The sequence below is a fragment of the Notolepis coatsorum genome (assembly GCF_963971535.1).
Source record: "Notolepis coatsorum genome assembly, chromosome: 1".
Lineage (NCBI taxonomy): Eukaryota > Metazoa > Chordata > Actinopteri > Aulopiformes > Paralepididae > Notolepis > Notolepis coatsorum.
In genome coordinates this window covers 193,265,507-193,280,857 of record NC_140165.1, presented here as the reverse complement: position 1 = coordinate 193,280,857, position 15,351 = coordinate 193,265,507, and the positions used below count along the sequence as shown (strand labels likewise).

At 40.2% G+C, this 15,351-nt stretch overlaps 1 protein-coding gene across 2 annotated transcripts in view; it reads left to right on the top strand.

The window, feature by feature from the left end:
* LOC311241537 (transmembrane protein 87A) overlaps positions 1 to 15,351 on the top strand; it is a 164,254-nt gene that overhangs the window by 127,915 nt on the left and 20,988 nt on the right. For both annotated transcript variants that reach the window (XM_084330386.1, XM_084330385.1), the window contains exons 16-19: positions 11,121 to 11,224; positions 13,006 to 13,079; positions 14,165 to 14,226; positions 14,728 to 14,780. In XM_084330386.1, the coding sequence (XP_084186512.1) occupies positions 11,121 to 11,224; positions 13,006 to 13,079; positions 14,165 to 14,226; positions 14,728 to 14,780 (293 nt within the window). The remainder of the gene's footprint in view (positions 1 to 11,120; positions 11,225 to 13,005; positions 13,080 to 14,164; positions 14,227 to 14,727; positions 14,781 to 15,351) is intronic.

The following is a 15,351-nucleotide window of genomic DNA, read 5'->3' as shown; positions in this document are numbered from 1 at the left end:
TAAGTATGCGTCCTGTTATACCATCTGGGCCAGCAGCTTTTCTGGTGTTCACCTGCATAAATGCTCTTCTCACACTGTGTTCCGACAACGAGAGAGCGTTCCCGCCCCCCCCGCGGTTGCCCCCCCCCCCCCTCCACAACAGCCGGCGCGCCAGTGACGTCACTAGCCGTTGAGCTAGCGGCGCCACTGTCTACACCAAACCGAGCGTAGAAAGAGTTGAGTTTGTCCGCGAGAGAGGCGTCGTCGCTCCCCATTGAGGGGGCGCTGACTTTGTAGTCAGTTATTGTCCTCAGTCCCCGCCATAAGCCTCTTGTGTCGTTATGTGCCATTTGTGTCTCCAGTTTATCAGCATATGTCCGTTTTGCAAGTTTTACAGCCTTGCGTAGAGTATAGACTGAAGCCTTGTACTCTTCCATGTTTCCTGACTCTCTGCCCAGGTTATAGGCAGTGGAGCGGGATTTCAGAGCTGCTCTGATAGTACTGTCCACCCACGGTTTCTGGTTTGGGAACACCCGCACCTTCTTTGTGGGTACAATACTATCAGCCAGTGTTGTGATGAAGCAGATAACGCTGTCGGCGAACTCGATTGATTGATTGATTGATTGAAAATTGTATTAACAGATTGCAGAATGAGTACAATACAGTACGGCTCAATACACACAATTGTTAAGGGGATGCAGACCAGAGAAATACTTTTGTCTTGTTTACATCAGGGTCCCCCATTTTCTTTTGCTCCATCTGCTCCATCTGTATGATAGAAAGTATTCATACAGTAGGATATAATAGAATGTGTTTATACAGTAGGATGTGATAGAAAGTATTCATACAGTAGGATATAATAGAATGTATTCATACAGTTCAGTTCAGTTCAGAGTTTTTATTTGCCACATGGAATCATACAATCAGAGTTTCTTCATTACACAATCATAAATAACATTCCATGGACAAAAGGAGCAGGAAGAAGAATAAATCTTATAGTTACCTGCCCCTTATTCCTAAACTAAAGAAGTATTTACTTAATGGTCGGTGTACAACCTAATTTACACAAATAATAATTTATACCATTATACAAGAAACTCACTATCCACAGTTAAACAAGAAAAAAATTTAATAATAATAATAATAATAATAATAATAATAATAATAATAATAATAATAATAATAATAATAATAATAATAATAATAATAATAATAATAATAAAGAATAAAGAATAAAAGAAAGGGAGAAAAAAAGAAAAGAAAAGATCTCACTATTCAGATCACATTTGATTTTCATACTGACTACACTATTACATCCCTTAAGCTCGTTATGGAGAGAATTCCACAACTTTACACCAATAACTGAAGGACACATCTGTTTAAGTGTGGTACGTGCAAACTGATGTTTAAAATTGTATTTTCTCCTACTAAACTCACTTTCTAAATGAAAAAGATTTTGTAGTTTTTCTGGCAGTGTATTATTTCTTGCCCTAAACATAATTAACATTGTTTGAAACTGAACCATGTCTTCAAGTTTAATTATTCTAGATTTAATAAATAATGTATTTGTGTGTTCTCGATAACTCACTTTATGTGTGATTCTTATGGCCCTCTTCTGTAGTATATATAATGGTTTTATATTGGTCCCATAAGTATTCCCCCATACTTCAACACAATAACTGATATAAGGTGAGATGAGTGAACAGTAGAGTGTTCTCATTGCCTCATACTCCTTTACTTTATTCATAACAAAAATACTCTTGGACATCTTTCTTTTAGCGTGTGCTATGTGCGATTTCCATGTTAATTTATCATCCATAATCACACCAAGAAAACGAAATTCATTAACTCTCTCTATATCAACTCCATCTATTGTCAGTACTATATTTTCATCTAGTTTTCGATTGCCAAAAATCATAAATTTCGTTTTTTTCAGATTCAGTGATAGCTTATTTATATCAAACCATTTCTTTAGCTTTGTCATTTCATACACAATATATTCAGCTAGTTCCTTTAAATTATTTCCAGAGCAAAAGAAATTGGTATCATCAGCAAACAAGACAAACTGTAATAGTTTTGAAACATCACAAATATCATTAATATATAAAAGAACGAGTTTGGGCCCCAAAACCGAACCTTGCGGTACCCCACATTCAATTTTCTATTGTGGAGATAACTACTCAACCATTCTAGAACCATTCCTCTCACACCATATGAGCGTAATTTAGAAATTAGAATATTATGATCTAAGGTATCAAATGCCTTTTTTAAATCAATAAACACCCCTATTGTTAATTTCCTTTTATCTGTTGCTGTTGTTATTTCTTCAATAATATTCATTAAGGCAGTCGCTGTTGATCTGTTTTGCCTAAAGCCATACTGGCTTTCGCTCAGCAGTTTGTTCTTTTCCACAAAACCATCTAACTTATGCGAAAACAGTTTTTCAAGCACTTTCGAGAACTGTGAGAGCAATGACACTGGTCTATAGTTAGTGAAGCTGTGCTTATCTCCTACTTTGTAAAGTGGGATCACTTTTGCTACCTTCATCCTGTCTGGAAAAATACCTGTCTGAAAAGAAAGATTACAAATATAACAGAGAGGTTTGATCATACAATCAATTGTCTTCTTCACTATAATCATATCTATCTATCTACAGTAGGATGTGATAGAAAGTATTCATACAGTATGATATAATAGGAAGTATTCATACAATAGGATATAATATAAAGTATTCATACAGTGATATAATAGAAGGTATTCATACAGTAGGATATAATATAAAGTATTCATACAGTAGGATATAATATAAAGTATTCATACAGTGATATAATAGAATGTATTCATACAGTAGGATGTGCTAGAAAGTATTCATACAGTAGGATATAATAGGAAGTATTCATACAGTAGGATATAATATAAAGTATTCATACAGTGATATAATAGAATGTATTCATACAGTAGGATGTGCTAGAAAGTATTCATACAGTAGGATATAATAGGAAGTATTCATACAGTAGGATATAATATAAAGTATTCATACAGTATGATATAATAGAAGGTATTCATACAGTAGGATGTGCTATAAAGTATTCATACAGTAGGATATGATAGAAAGTATTCATACAGTAGGATATAATAGAAAGTATTCATACAGTAGGATGTGATAGAAAGTATTCATACAGTAGGATATAATAGGAAGTATTCATACAGTAGGATATAATATAAAGTATGCATACAGTATGATATAGGGCTGGGCGATATATCGAGTATACTCGATGTATCGCGGCTTGTTCTACGTGAGATGTAGTAAATTACTATATCGTGAACATCGAGTATATGTTGTCACGTCGCAGCTGATATGAGACTTGCTTTAGTGCAGAGCGTTCCTCATTTCATTATAGACAGACCAGCGCGGACCTTAAATGACATGCAATTGTAATTTCATTACACAGACCAGCGCGGACCTTCAATGACATGCAATGGGCTAACGTTAGCTGCTAAGTTAAACCATAATAGGCTAAGCTAACTAGCGTTAGCTCTTAGCTGCTAGCTCTTAGCTGCTAGCGTTAGCTCAAAGCGGACTCCACGACACTAGTTCCATTAGTGAGAAAAGGGGGTGGGTTATATTGACGATGCTTGACAACAGAGGTTTAAAGATAACTTCATATTTATTGGTTATTTGTTTCTATATATATCAGCATCCAGTTTCCATCTCCGTGTCTTAAACTCTTCCTGTTTACATTCGAGTGTGACGTCATCGCCTACGGCAGCTTAGACGCTCAAAACGCAAACGCGTTCTCTCTCTCTCTCTCTCTCTCTCTCTCTCTCTCTCTCTCTCTACATTCAATGATTTAAAGTGGCCAAACGTTACAGTATAATACTAACTGGATAGTTGATGATATAAACATTTCATTTCATTATCTGAAATATTCTAAAATCATTAAGTCTGCTATAAGCCATTATCCCTTTGTAAGGTGAAGGAGAATGGGCTTCTAAAGGAAAAGCAGACGAGGCTGGTCTTAATTATTATCGATAGAAGTTTATTCAACTTAAAGCATTGGTTTAAGAGTACAGAACAGAATTAATACAGAAGTAATACAGAACAGAAGTAATACAGAACCAAATTGATATGGAGCCGGCGCCGGCAAAGAAGGAGGAAGAGAGAGAGGTCCCTCCCCTTACATTGACATTTATAGACATTCTAGAACAGTTGATCACATGACAACAGGTTTAAACAGGCGTATCTTCTCCCTAACATCATACGATATGATCATGACCCAAAATGCTTCTGCACGGGATGTCATTATACCTCTGTTTGGTGTAGACCAGGGGTCAATTGCGGCCAGAGGGATGATATTTTGCGGCCCCCTACTTGACATCAAAGTGTAGTGTTAATGCGGCCCGCGCGCTACTGTTTGCCGAGACGTTGCGCGAGAGTTGGACGTTTTATTTATTTTATCACTTGTAGGCTACCATAGCGCAGGCTCATGACAGCAACGTTATGTTAGTGACTTGGTTGAAACGTGATTCCGGAGTGATATCAAGTAAAGTGGAAGGCGGATGCATCCTGCTATCTCCTCTGACTGCAAGCAGTGCTCTGCATAAGCGGCTGGCTGCACTTCTGTGTCTGTGTACGGGTCTGGTCCAATCACATTCAGCATCCCGTCAGCGTTCCCCCCCTCACCCACAGTCTGCGAATCAGATGCAGAGTAGGGGAGTAGGGCGGGTCTTCACGGAATGCAAGTCGTCTCTCTCTTTCAGTCCGAGTCAGTTGGCAGCGCATATACAGTAAACTCGCTCCCAGTTTTATCTCTGTGAGATAAATGTAGCTACTAGCCTAGTTTCTAGCCATTTTCAAAGATGGTCAGTAAAAGAAAAGTCGACTGCAATTCAAAGGTGAATGGACTGAAAAATATGCATTCATCCTGAGTCCCAGCACCAAACCAATGTGACTATTATGCCAAGAAACGGTAGCTTTTGTGGCAATTTGAAAATAATGTATGACTGAGTGATGGAGACCATGTTTGAAGGCAAACAAAAGCAAAGCCCCCTCAGATCGCACAGCAACCAGAATAACTGAAATACTGGCTGGTGATTTGATTAAACAGATTTGTGATAGAATAAAAAAAAATGCACAGTACATTTCCATAGCTGTGGTCGTGGATGAGTCCACTGACACCACTGAGAAGCATATGTTCTGAAGAACCGTTCATGTTCTGAAGAACTGTTCATGTTCTGAAATGTTATTGCTAAGGATTGAGAAGATTGGATCAGTTGTACTTTTTTTTTAATGCTTGAAACCCTTTTTTTGTGGAATATTTGATGCGGCCCAGCCTCACCCAGACTCTACCTCCAGCGGCCCCCAGGTAAATTGAGTTTGAGACCCCTGGTGTAGACAAACACAGCCCTCCACAGAGGCCTGTTAAAGTTAATATATTACCGAGTACTGTGGGAGGGCTGAGATCGATCGTAATGATGTAATTCTGATCTCATATGATATAGAAACTATACATTTTCTACTACAAAGGCTTTGTGTGTGATTATTATTTTCTCACAGTAGTGTGTGTATAACTGTATATATATATATATATATATATATATATATATATATATATATATATATATATGTGTGTGTTTGGCTAAAGTGGATAGAAAACACAGTACTGTGCAAAAGTCTTAGGCACCCAATCGTTTTTATATAAATTGTCTTAGATGTAAATACATTTTTTTATTAGTGTGTCAGTAGACTACTCTTAGTACATTTTCATTTAATTATTTTTTAAAGCATCTTCATGGTTTAATAATGGAAACATATTTTGCAGGGACTTATTATAATCATCATATTGGCGTGACTGTATGCATCAAAGGGTTAAATCAACCTTTTTTCCCCCAGGGACCCCCAAACATCTCCGATGAAATTCCTGGACCCCCCTCCTAATAAAATACCATAAAATACTTTTTTGTCATTTTAATACTTTTTTTTGTCATTTTAATAACAAACTGCTTATACACAGGCATATGCATCATAATTAGACCCACTATGCTTCTTTGACTTGTGCCTTCAATCAACAAATCTCATCTCAAATCACACACTCAGGTCGTTTGTCTGGTCCCTCAGTGAAGCCCATGGTGATGTAATTTTCGCGATTGCTGTAGGTCCTAACTTTTTTGGCAGATGAGCTGCCGTTATTTCCTTTTCGTTTGTCACACATTTTCGCCTCTGGCGGCTGACTGCAGACGAGCCGAGAAAGCTACAGTAACTAGCGTGCTAGGCTAGCTACGGAAAGTGATACGCAGTCAACTGATTCGCGTTTTAGCGGCTACCCGGTAGCCTACTGTTAACGTTCAAAAATCATGTCTAGATGTTTATTTATTTATCTTAATTTTTTATTGTAGTGGAGAGACTATTCATGCTTCTGATGATAAAAATATGCTAATTAAATATTTATCTGAAAGAAAAAAAAATGACAGAAAAACTGGTGAAAATAGACCTCAAATCATCTGCGGTCTGGCGGACCCCCTGCGCCCCCTGGCGGACCCCAGGTTGGGAATCACTGCTTTAGAGGAAATGTCAAAATATCGCGATATATATCGTGTATCGTGATATGGCCAAAAAATATCGCGATATCAATTAGAGGCCATATCGCCCAGCCCTAGTATGATCAAGTTCAAGTTCAAGTTCTCAAGTTCAAGTTCTTTAATAGTTGTCATACAGAAGTACAGAATACTTTCATACAAAATGCTTCTTACTGTTACGCTCCAGAGACTGTGCTAGACAAGATAGTATCAAATAACATAATAACATAATATAGCATGTAATTTAGAAGAAGAAAAATGAGGTCACAGTGTTCGGTATAGACATATGTACAATGTTCTGAGTTACCATATAATATACAATACTATGCAGTGTACTAATGTACAGTACTATCTAGTGCAAAGCAGAAATGGGATGAGGTACAATTTTAGGTACAATTTACAGTAAGGTGTACGAGTTGTAGTGCAATCCTTCATCCATAAATATAAAGTGTGGGGAGTGGGTGCTACAGTGTGTTTGTTTAAAGTGGGTGTGTGCTATAAAGTGTGTGGAGTGGGTGCTACAGTGTGTTTGTTTAAAGTGAGTGTGTGCGTGTGGATGTGTGTGCTATGTGCGTTTGGTGGTTGTTGTTGTGTAGTGTTCATTCATTGTTCGTTTAGCAGCCTGATGGCCTGGGGATAGAAGCTTCTTCTGAGTCTTTCTGTGCTCGCCTTGAGACTCCGGTATCGCTTGCCTGATAGAAGGTATTCATACAGTAGGATGTGCTAGAAAGTATTCATACAGTAGGATATGATAGAAAGTATTCATACAGTAGGATATAATAGAAAGTATTCATACAGTAGGATGTGATAGAAAGTATTCATACAGTAGGATGTGATAGAAAGTACAGTAGGATATTTATATATATATATATATATATATATATATATATATACTGTACATACATCTGATTAGCACTATCACTCAGTAGTACTCATTTATATACAGTATCTTATATCCAGTTTAATCACCTGTACATTGTATATTGCTATTGCACTTTACTGTTACATAATGCACTCTCGATGGATGCCAAACCTCTTTTCATTGTATTGTACTTGTGCTGTATGATTACAATAAACTTGAATCTAATCTATTCTAATCTGATATGATGGAAAGTATTCATACAGTAGGATATGATGGTTTGTCATTCATGTGATTTGACTTGTGTACTCAGTATACGTTGACTGAAATGATAACTATCATTACAACTATAATATACTTATAGACCGTTAAAATGTATATTAATATACTGCATTAATCTTATAAGGGGAACTTTGGCCAATGAGAGCCATAGCAACAGTACCTACTGTAAGGGAGGTGGGACATGTGTGCAGATGGTCAACCATTGGCTGTATTTCTCCCCCTATTACCAATTAAATGAAAATCTCAGTTGATCGTCTACCTATTAGTGCAAACAGTGAGATCTCATTGGTCGACTCTAGTGCTCTGAAATACTTTTACTTCACAACCAATGAAATTTCAACCAAAGTTAAAATGTATACAGAAAAATCACAACAATTAGCACTGGTGTTATACTATTCTCTCTCTGTCGTTTTGCATCTCTCTCTTTCTCTTTTTCTCTCTCTCTCTCTCTGTGCGTGTGTTTGTATGTGTGTATGTATGTGTCTTTCTCTGCGTGTCACTCTGTCTCTATCTCTCTGTCACTGTCTCGCTCTTTGTCTTTATCTGTGTCTCTTTTTTCTCTCTCTCTCTCTCTCTCTCTCTCTCTCTCTCTCTCTCTCTCTCTCTCTCTCTCTCTCTCTCTCTCTCTCAAATTTTATTTGAAAGGGCTAAATCTGTTCTAGTCGGCACAATATACAGACCGCCAGATCAAACTGGCTTTTATGATACTCTGGATGTGTGCTTAGCTGGAGCTGAGGATGCGGAAAAAATTCTTATTGGGGATTGGAACACGGATATGCAACAAAAAGATGCACCCGTCTTCAAATCCTTCAATAGGTTTTGTGATCTGCACGGCCTCAGCCAACTAATCACCCAACCCACAAGGATATGTGAATCAACTCAGACTACCATTGACCTCATTCTGACCTCTGACAAGTCCAAGAGCTCCAATAAAGGGGTTATAGCATGTGGGTTAAGTGATCATTATATGATATTCTGTACCCGCAAAAAGCTAAAACTAAAGGCTGGCTGTCACAAAACAGTCACATCTAGAGACCTCAAAACCTACTCTAGCGAGGCCTTTAACCTTGAACTGGAGAGTCTGGACTGGTCAGATGAACTCAATGGTACACTGGTTGAAGAAACTTGGCTTGGCTTCAAAACCAAATTTTCATCAATACTAAACAACATGGCCCCCCTAAGAACCACCAGGGTAAAAAATCGCGCTGAGCCATGGATGCACACTGAAATACTGACCGCTATGAAAGCCAGAGACAAAAAATGCTCTGAGTTTCGTAAAAGTCAGTCAAAGCTTACCAAAAGCACGAGCAGTGAACTCCAAGACCACGTGACTGAACTCAAACTAGAAAGAAACAGACTAAGAAATGACGTAAACTCCATGACAACATCCCCTCCAAATTCCTCAGAGACTCAGCAGCCGCCATCACCCCAGTCATCACACACATAATAAACCTCTCCATAAAACAGGGACACGTCCCCAAGGACTTCAAAATTGCGAGAGTGACCCCTCTGCACAAAAAAGGCAGTAAATTAGACCCAGGCAACTACCGCCCTGTTTCTATCCTTACCTCCATCTCGAAAGTCATGGAAAAAATTGTATACGAACAGGTCGAAAAATACCTTGCGGAAAAAAATCGAATCTACGAATTCCAATCTGGCTTCAGAACATCCCACTCCACTGACACATGCCTTCTCTATTTAAACGACCACATCAAACAAGAGGTGGACGCGGGCAAATACTGCGGCATGGTCATGCTGGACCAACAAAAGGCCTTCGACACTGTCAATCACACCATTCTGATTGACAAGCTAAAAGCAATTGGTTTTGATAGTCTATCAGTGAGCTGGATGCAATCCTACCTGGAGGGGAGAGAGCAGATGGTGGAGGTAAACGGTACCCTATCCCCCCCCCTCACAGTAAACTGTGGTGTTCCACAAGGAAGCATACTAGGTCCGCTACTGTTCCTAATTTATGCAAATGACATGTCGTCAGCTTGTGACTGCAACTTGTTCCTGTTTGCGGACGACTCAGCCCTGCTGGTCTCTGACAAGAACAAGTTATAGGTTGAAAAAACCCTCAGCTCAGAACTAGGCAAAATCTGCATATGGCTCGCTGATAACAAACTATCATTACACATGGGCAAAACAGAGTCCATTATCTTCGGTTCAAATAACAAACTCAGCAAGACCGACGGCTTCTCAGTTACAGTGGGTGACAATATTGTCACAAGGAAAGAAGATATTACCTACCTGGGTTCCATCCTAGAGGCAAATCTTTCCTGTGACAAAATGGCATCCAATGTAATAAAAAAAGTCAACCAACGAACTCGATTCTTGTACCGGATCTCCTCACTGGTAAACAAGAATACCCTGAAGACTCTAGCAGGAGCACTCATTCAAGGGTACTACGACTATGCTTGCACCTCATGGTACCAAAGCACCTCAAAGGCGCTAAAAACAAAATTACAAACATCTCAAAACAAACTGGTCAGACTACTGCTTGACCTTACTCCTAGAACCCACCTCACCCCTGCCCACTTTGACAACCTAGGATGGCTTAGAGTAGACGACAGAGTACAGCAACTTGCAATGGGCCTGGTCTACAAGATACACTACACGACCAAGGTACCCATGTACATGACAAAATACTTCCCAAAGGTCAGTGAATACCACGATCACAACACCAGAGGGAGCTCCACAAATCATGTTAAACCCAGATTCGGCTCAAACAAGGGACTAAACACGTTTCGCAATTATGCCACATCAATGTGGAACGCCCTACCCAAAGCTGTAAAGGAATGTGAATCACTACCCACTTTCAAAAACACTCTCAAAAAACACCTAAGGGAGACTGCAATTCGAAACTGGCCCCTACAAATGTCCTGACCTAGTTGTACAGTAAATGACCAAGTAAGGCTTTGTCAATATTCCAATGCACAGTGTAAAATGTGTGTGTGTCCCCTACCCAACCCCCCCCCCCCCCCCCCCCCCCCCACCTCCAATGTACAGCCCTCACCCAACCCACCCAACCCCACCCCACCCAACCAACCTCCTCCAATGTACAGTTTCTACGCCAAATGTATATACACTCCTTTTCTGGACACTTTTGTATCACAAACAGTACTGTATTTGCAAATCTGATATGTCATAAATGTATAGATGTAGCAGTACTGTCTATCTGTATGTCATGTATGTCATATATGTTATGATGAATTGAAAATGGGGGACCCTGATGTAAACAAGACGAAAGTCTTTCTCTGGTCTGCATCCCCTTAACAATTGTATGTATTGAGCTGTACTGTACTGTACCCATTCTGCAATCTGTTAATAAACTTTTCAATCAATCAATCAATCAAACTCTCTCTCTCTCTCTCTCTCTCTCTCTCTCTCTCTCTCCTCTCTCTCTCCCTCTCTCTGTTTGTAGGACTGGAGGGAGTTGTGGATTGATGATGCATTCTGGCGATTCCTCTTCTCCACAATCCTATTGGTTATTATGTTCCTATGGCGACCATCAGCCAATAACCAGAGGTGAGGGTCATGGATCATGGTTAAACTCTCTATATAATTTAAGAACCAGCTCGAATGTGTCATTGTATATTTAACAACACTGACCAGGAGTGTTTTAGGATATAGGTTCCCAAACGTTTTCAAGGCAGGACCCACTGGGGGCCTGTCACAACCCGATTAGCCCCATCTGCCGGGTCAGGACGTCGCTAGCACACTATGCTTGTGCCTTTGTACTGTGCTTGCAATGGTCATTTTGCAGGAAAAGATACCATGTCTGCTAAGCCAGATAGCAGAGCAAATGACGCAACTGCTTTATGTTTGTTGGCTAAATTAATAGCCAACTTCGCTTGTTAGCGTCATCTAACTAAAGCAGTGTTTCTCAACTGGTGGGTCGCGACCCAAAAGTGGATCGCAGGGCCATTTTGAGTGGGTCGCGGATGTGTTAAAAAAATATATAATATTTTTTTTAATAAATTTTCTTTTCACTGCCTATAAGTGGCTTCTCAGCTCTGGTCCAGCTGAAGACAAAGCAGAGAAACAGATTGGACATTGAGCATGACCTCAGAGTTGCTTTGTCTACCATCACCCCAGACTTTGAGACTCTTGTCAGGAGCGAACAACATCCCCAGTTATCCCATTAGTTCCCTGTGATGTTAAGCTAAGAAGTCTGCTAAGAAGGATATATTATTTATTATTATTATTATTTTATTTCATTGTGTTTTTAGCCCTAGTTGTACTTTTGTTGCAACCCCAGTTATCCCATTAGTTCCCCCAAACTTACTGTAGGTCTGTTATGTTAAGCTAAGAAGTCTGCTAAGAAGCATATATTATTTATTATTATTATTTTATTTCATTGTGTTTTTATCCCTAGTTGCACTTTTGTTGCAACCCCAGTTATCTCATTAGTTCTCCCAAACTTACTGTAGGTCTGTTATGTTAAGCTAAGAAGTCTGCTAAGAAGCATATATTATTATTATTTTATTTCATTGGGTTTTTACCCCTAGTTGTACTTTTGTTGCACTTTTTTGTGTTTATTTCATGTTTTTAACAGTGCATGAAAGATTGTGTATTACTGCAAAAAAGAAAATTTTAAATAAATCATAGTGGTTAAAAAATTTGGGTCGCGACTTAATGACTAAGGAAAATGTTGGGTCCCGAGGCTAGACCAGTTGAGAACCACTGAACTAAAGGACGTTAGCTTGTTATTCAGCCACTAGATGTCGCACTTGAGCACCAGTATTGTCATTTATCCAATCAGGTGCATTCCATATAGGGAAATGGCTGCAACATGTAAACGACAATATTCAAGTATTCATACAGAATTATATAATAGAAAGTATTCATTAATCAATAATTTTTTACTTTTATTCCACACCTTTCTAACAGCTCTGTGGATGTATTATTGTTTTTAAAATCTCTACATACACATTTTTATCTATAGCACCTTTAATATAATGAAATATCATATAAAAACATAAATTTTATATAATTTTTTTAATGTGAAAAGAACAGCTACTCTACTCTAGACTGGCTGGTATGCTGGAGGCCCATCCCTTGTGGGGGTTGATGGGTAAGAGGCAGACACCAGACAGGGCACTCGTTTTGTTACTGTATTCTGTTACTCGTCACAGGGCTAATCAGGTAGTGACCGACAATCAACCTCCATACTATATGTCTGGGCTTGATTTGAGCTCATCACTACTATGATGAGCTGTGTCTTCAGTAACTGTCCGCCTGAATAAGAATGTTAGGTTACTGTTGCTGCTCAGTCAGATTGATTGATTGATTGATTGATGGTCCAGGTATGCGTTCAGTCCCTTGGTGGATGAGGAGAGTGACGAGGAGGCGAAAGAACCAATGATGAACGAGGCCTTTGGTGAGAAACTCCATTCCTCTCTCCTTCTCTCCCTCCCTTTCTCCTCTTTCTCCCCTCTCCCCTCCTATCCTCTTTTCTTCATCCCCCCTCTATCCTCTCCCTCTTCCTCTCTCTCCCCCTCTCCCTCCCTCTATCTCTTCCCCTCTCCTTTCTCCCTCTCTCTTCTCCCTCTCTCCTTTCTCCCTCTCCTCTCTCCCCCCTCCATCTCTCCCCCTCCATCTCTCCCTCTCTCATTTATTCATGTCTTCTCTCTCCACCCCCCCCTCTTCTTCTCTCTCCCTCTCTTCCCATCTCTCCTTTCTCCTTCTCTTCTCTCTCCACCCCCCTCTCTTCATCTCTCCCCCTCTCTCATCCCTCCTTATCTCCCTCTCCCCCTCTCTCTCCCCCTTTCTCCTTTCTCCGTATCTCCTCTCTCCCCCCTCCTTCTCTCCCTCTCCCCAACCTATCTCTCCCCCTTTCCCTCTCTCCTTTCTCCCTCTGTCCCTCTCTCATCCCTCATTCTCTCCCTTTCCCCCTCTCTCTCCCCCTTTCTCCGTTCTCCCTCTCTCCCCCCTCCTTCTCTCCCTCTCCCCCACCTCTCTCTCCCCTTTCTCCCTCTCTCCTTTCTCCCTCTGTCCCTCTCTCATCCCTCCTTATCTCCCTCTCCCCCTTTCTCCCTCTCTCCCCCATCCTTCTCTCCCTCTCCCCCACCTCTCTCTCCCCCGTTCTCCCTCTCCTTTCTCCCTCTGTCCCTCTCTCATCCCTCCTTATCTCCCTCTCCCCCTTTCTCCTTTCTCCCTCTCTCCCCCATCCTTCTCTCCCTCTCCCCCACCTCTCTCTCCCCCTTTCTCCCTCTCCTTTCTCCCTCTCTCCCTCTCTCCACCTCCTTCTCTCCCTCTCCCCCACATCCCTCTCCCCCTTTCTCCCTCTCTCCTCTGTCCCTCTCTTCCCCTCCCTCCCTCCCTCCCTCCATGTCGGCGTGCTTAGTTGTGTGTTTTCTGTTTACGCTGAACAGATGGAAGTGAGTGGACTGAGCGCAGGCCGGCATACAGGCAGCAGGGTGCTACATGTTGACCTGTGTTTTTTTTTACCTCCTGTGTCTCCAGAGGGGATGAAGATGCGTGGAGCGAAGAACGAGACCAATGGGACAGCTAAGACCAGCAGACTGGTGAGTAGAGAGACAGCTAAGGGAGGGTAGGGGGAGGGAGAGAGAGGGAGAGGGAGGGTGGGGGGAGAGAGAGAGAAGGAGGGTGGTGATATCTAAAACAGTTTGTTGTAAAACTTGTAATATAATAATTCTTAAGCCCGGTCTGTCTGAGTCATGTGTCACTCGCTCTCCTCACAACTCTGTGGGCAGGCTAATCGCTCGGGGGTGCAGAGCAAGGCATTCTGGGTAGGATAGTATTCAAGCGATTCCATCTCTAACCTCGAGAAAAGAAAAAAAATTCTTTTGTTTCTTCTCACTCAGGGACACGGCTGAGGCTCTCAGAGGTCGAATGACCAATTATGAAACATCCCTTTAATGCAAGATATTTCAGCTCACTGGTTTAAATGTCACTGGTTCTATGACATAATCAATGTCTAACCTGACATTTCTGGGGATGATTTTGGCTCACAGTAAAAAGCAGTACTGTAACAATACTACTAACACCTGTGTGCTTTCTATCAGGATGAGGATCTGAAATGGGTTGAAGAAAACATCCCAACATCTGTGGCTGATATGTAAGTTTACTCTTCTTATATTACATACAGTATGGTGTATATTCAATTCAATTCATGTATATGAATTAGGGCTGTCAATCTATCGCGTTAATTAGATTAATTAATTACACAGCAAATTATCGCGTTATGAAAATTAACTCAAAATTAATTACAAAAAAAATATATATATTATTTAAATAATAATTATTTTGTATTTCATTCATTCCATAATATTGTAGAATACACATTTACAGATTTTTTTTTTAATATGGTCCATTTGCATGTTCTTGGTATCTGATTCTAGGGACATCTATGAATCTCAGGGAATGTATTCCCAGTGTCAGAAATACTGTGGGCTAGATCCACAAAGAATGGATTGCACAGTGCAAGTTGCACCCTTACTTACAATTCATTATGAATTGAAAATGGGGGACCCTGATGTAAACAAGACGAAAGTCTTTCTCTGGTCTGCATCCCCTTAACAATTGTGTGTATTGAGCCGTACTGTATTGTACCCATTCTGCAATCTGTTAATAACATTTTCATTCAATCAATCAATCTGCGCGGTGATTAATGAATGAACATTTTATTT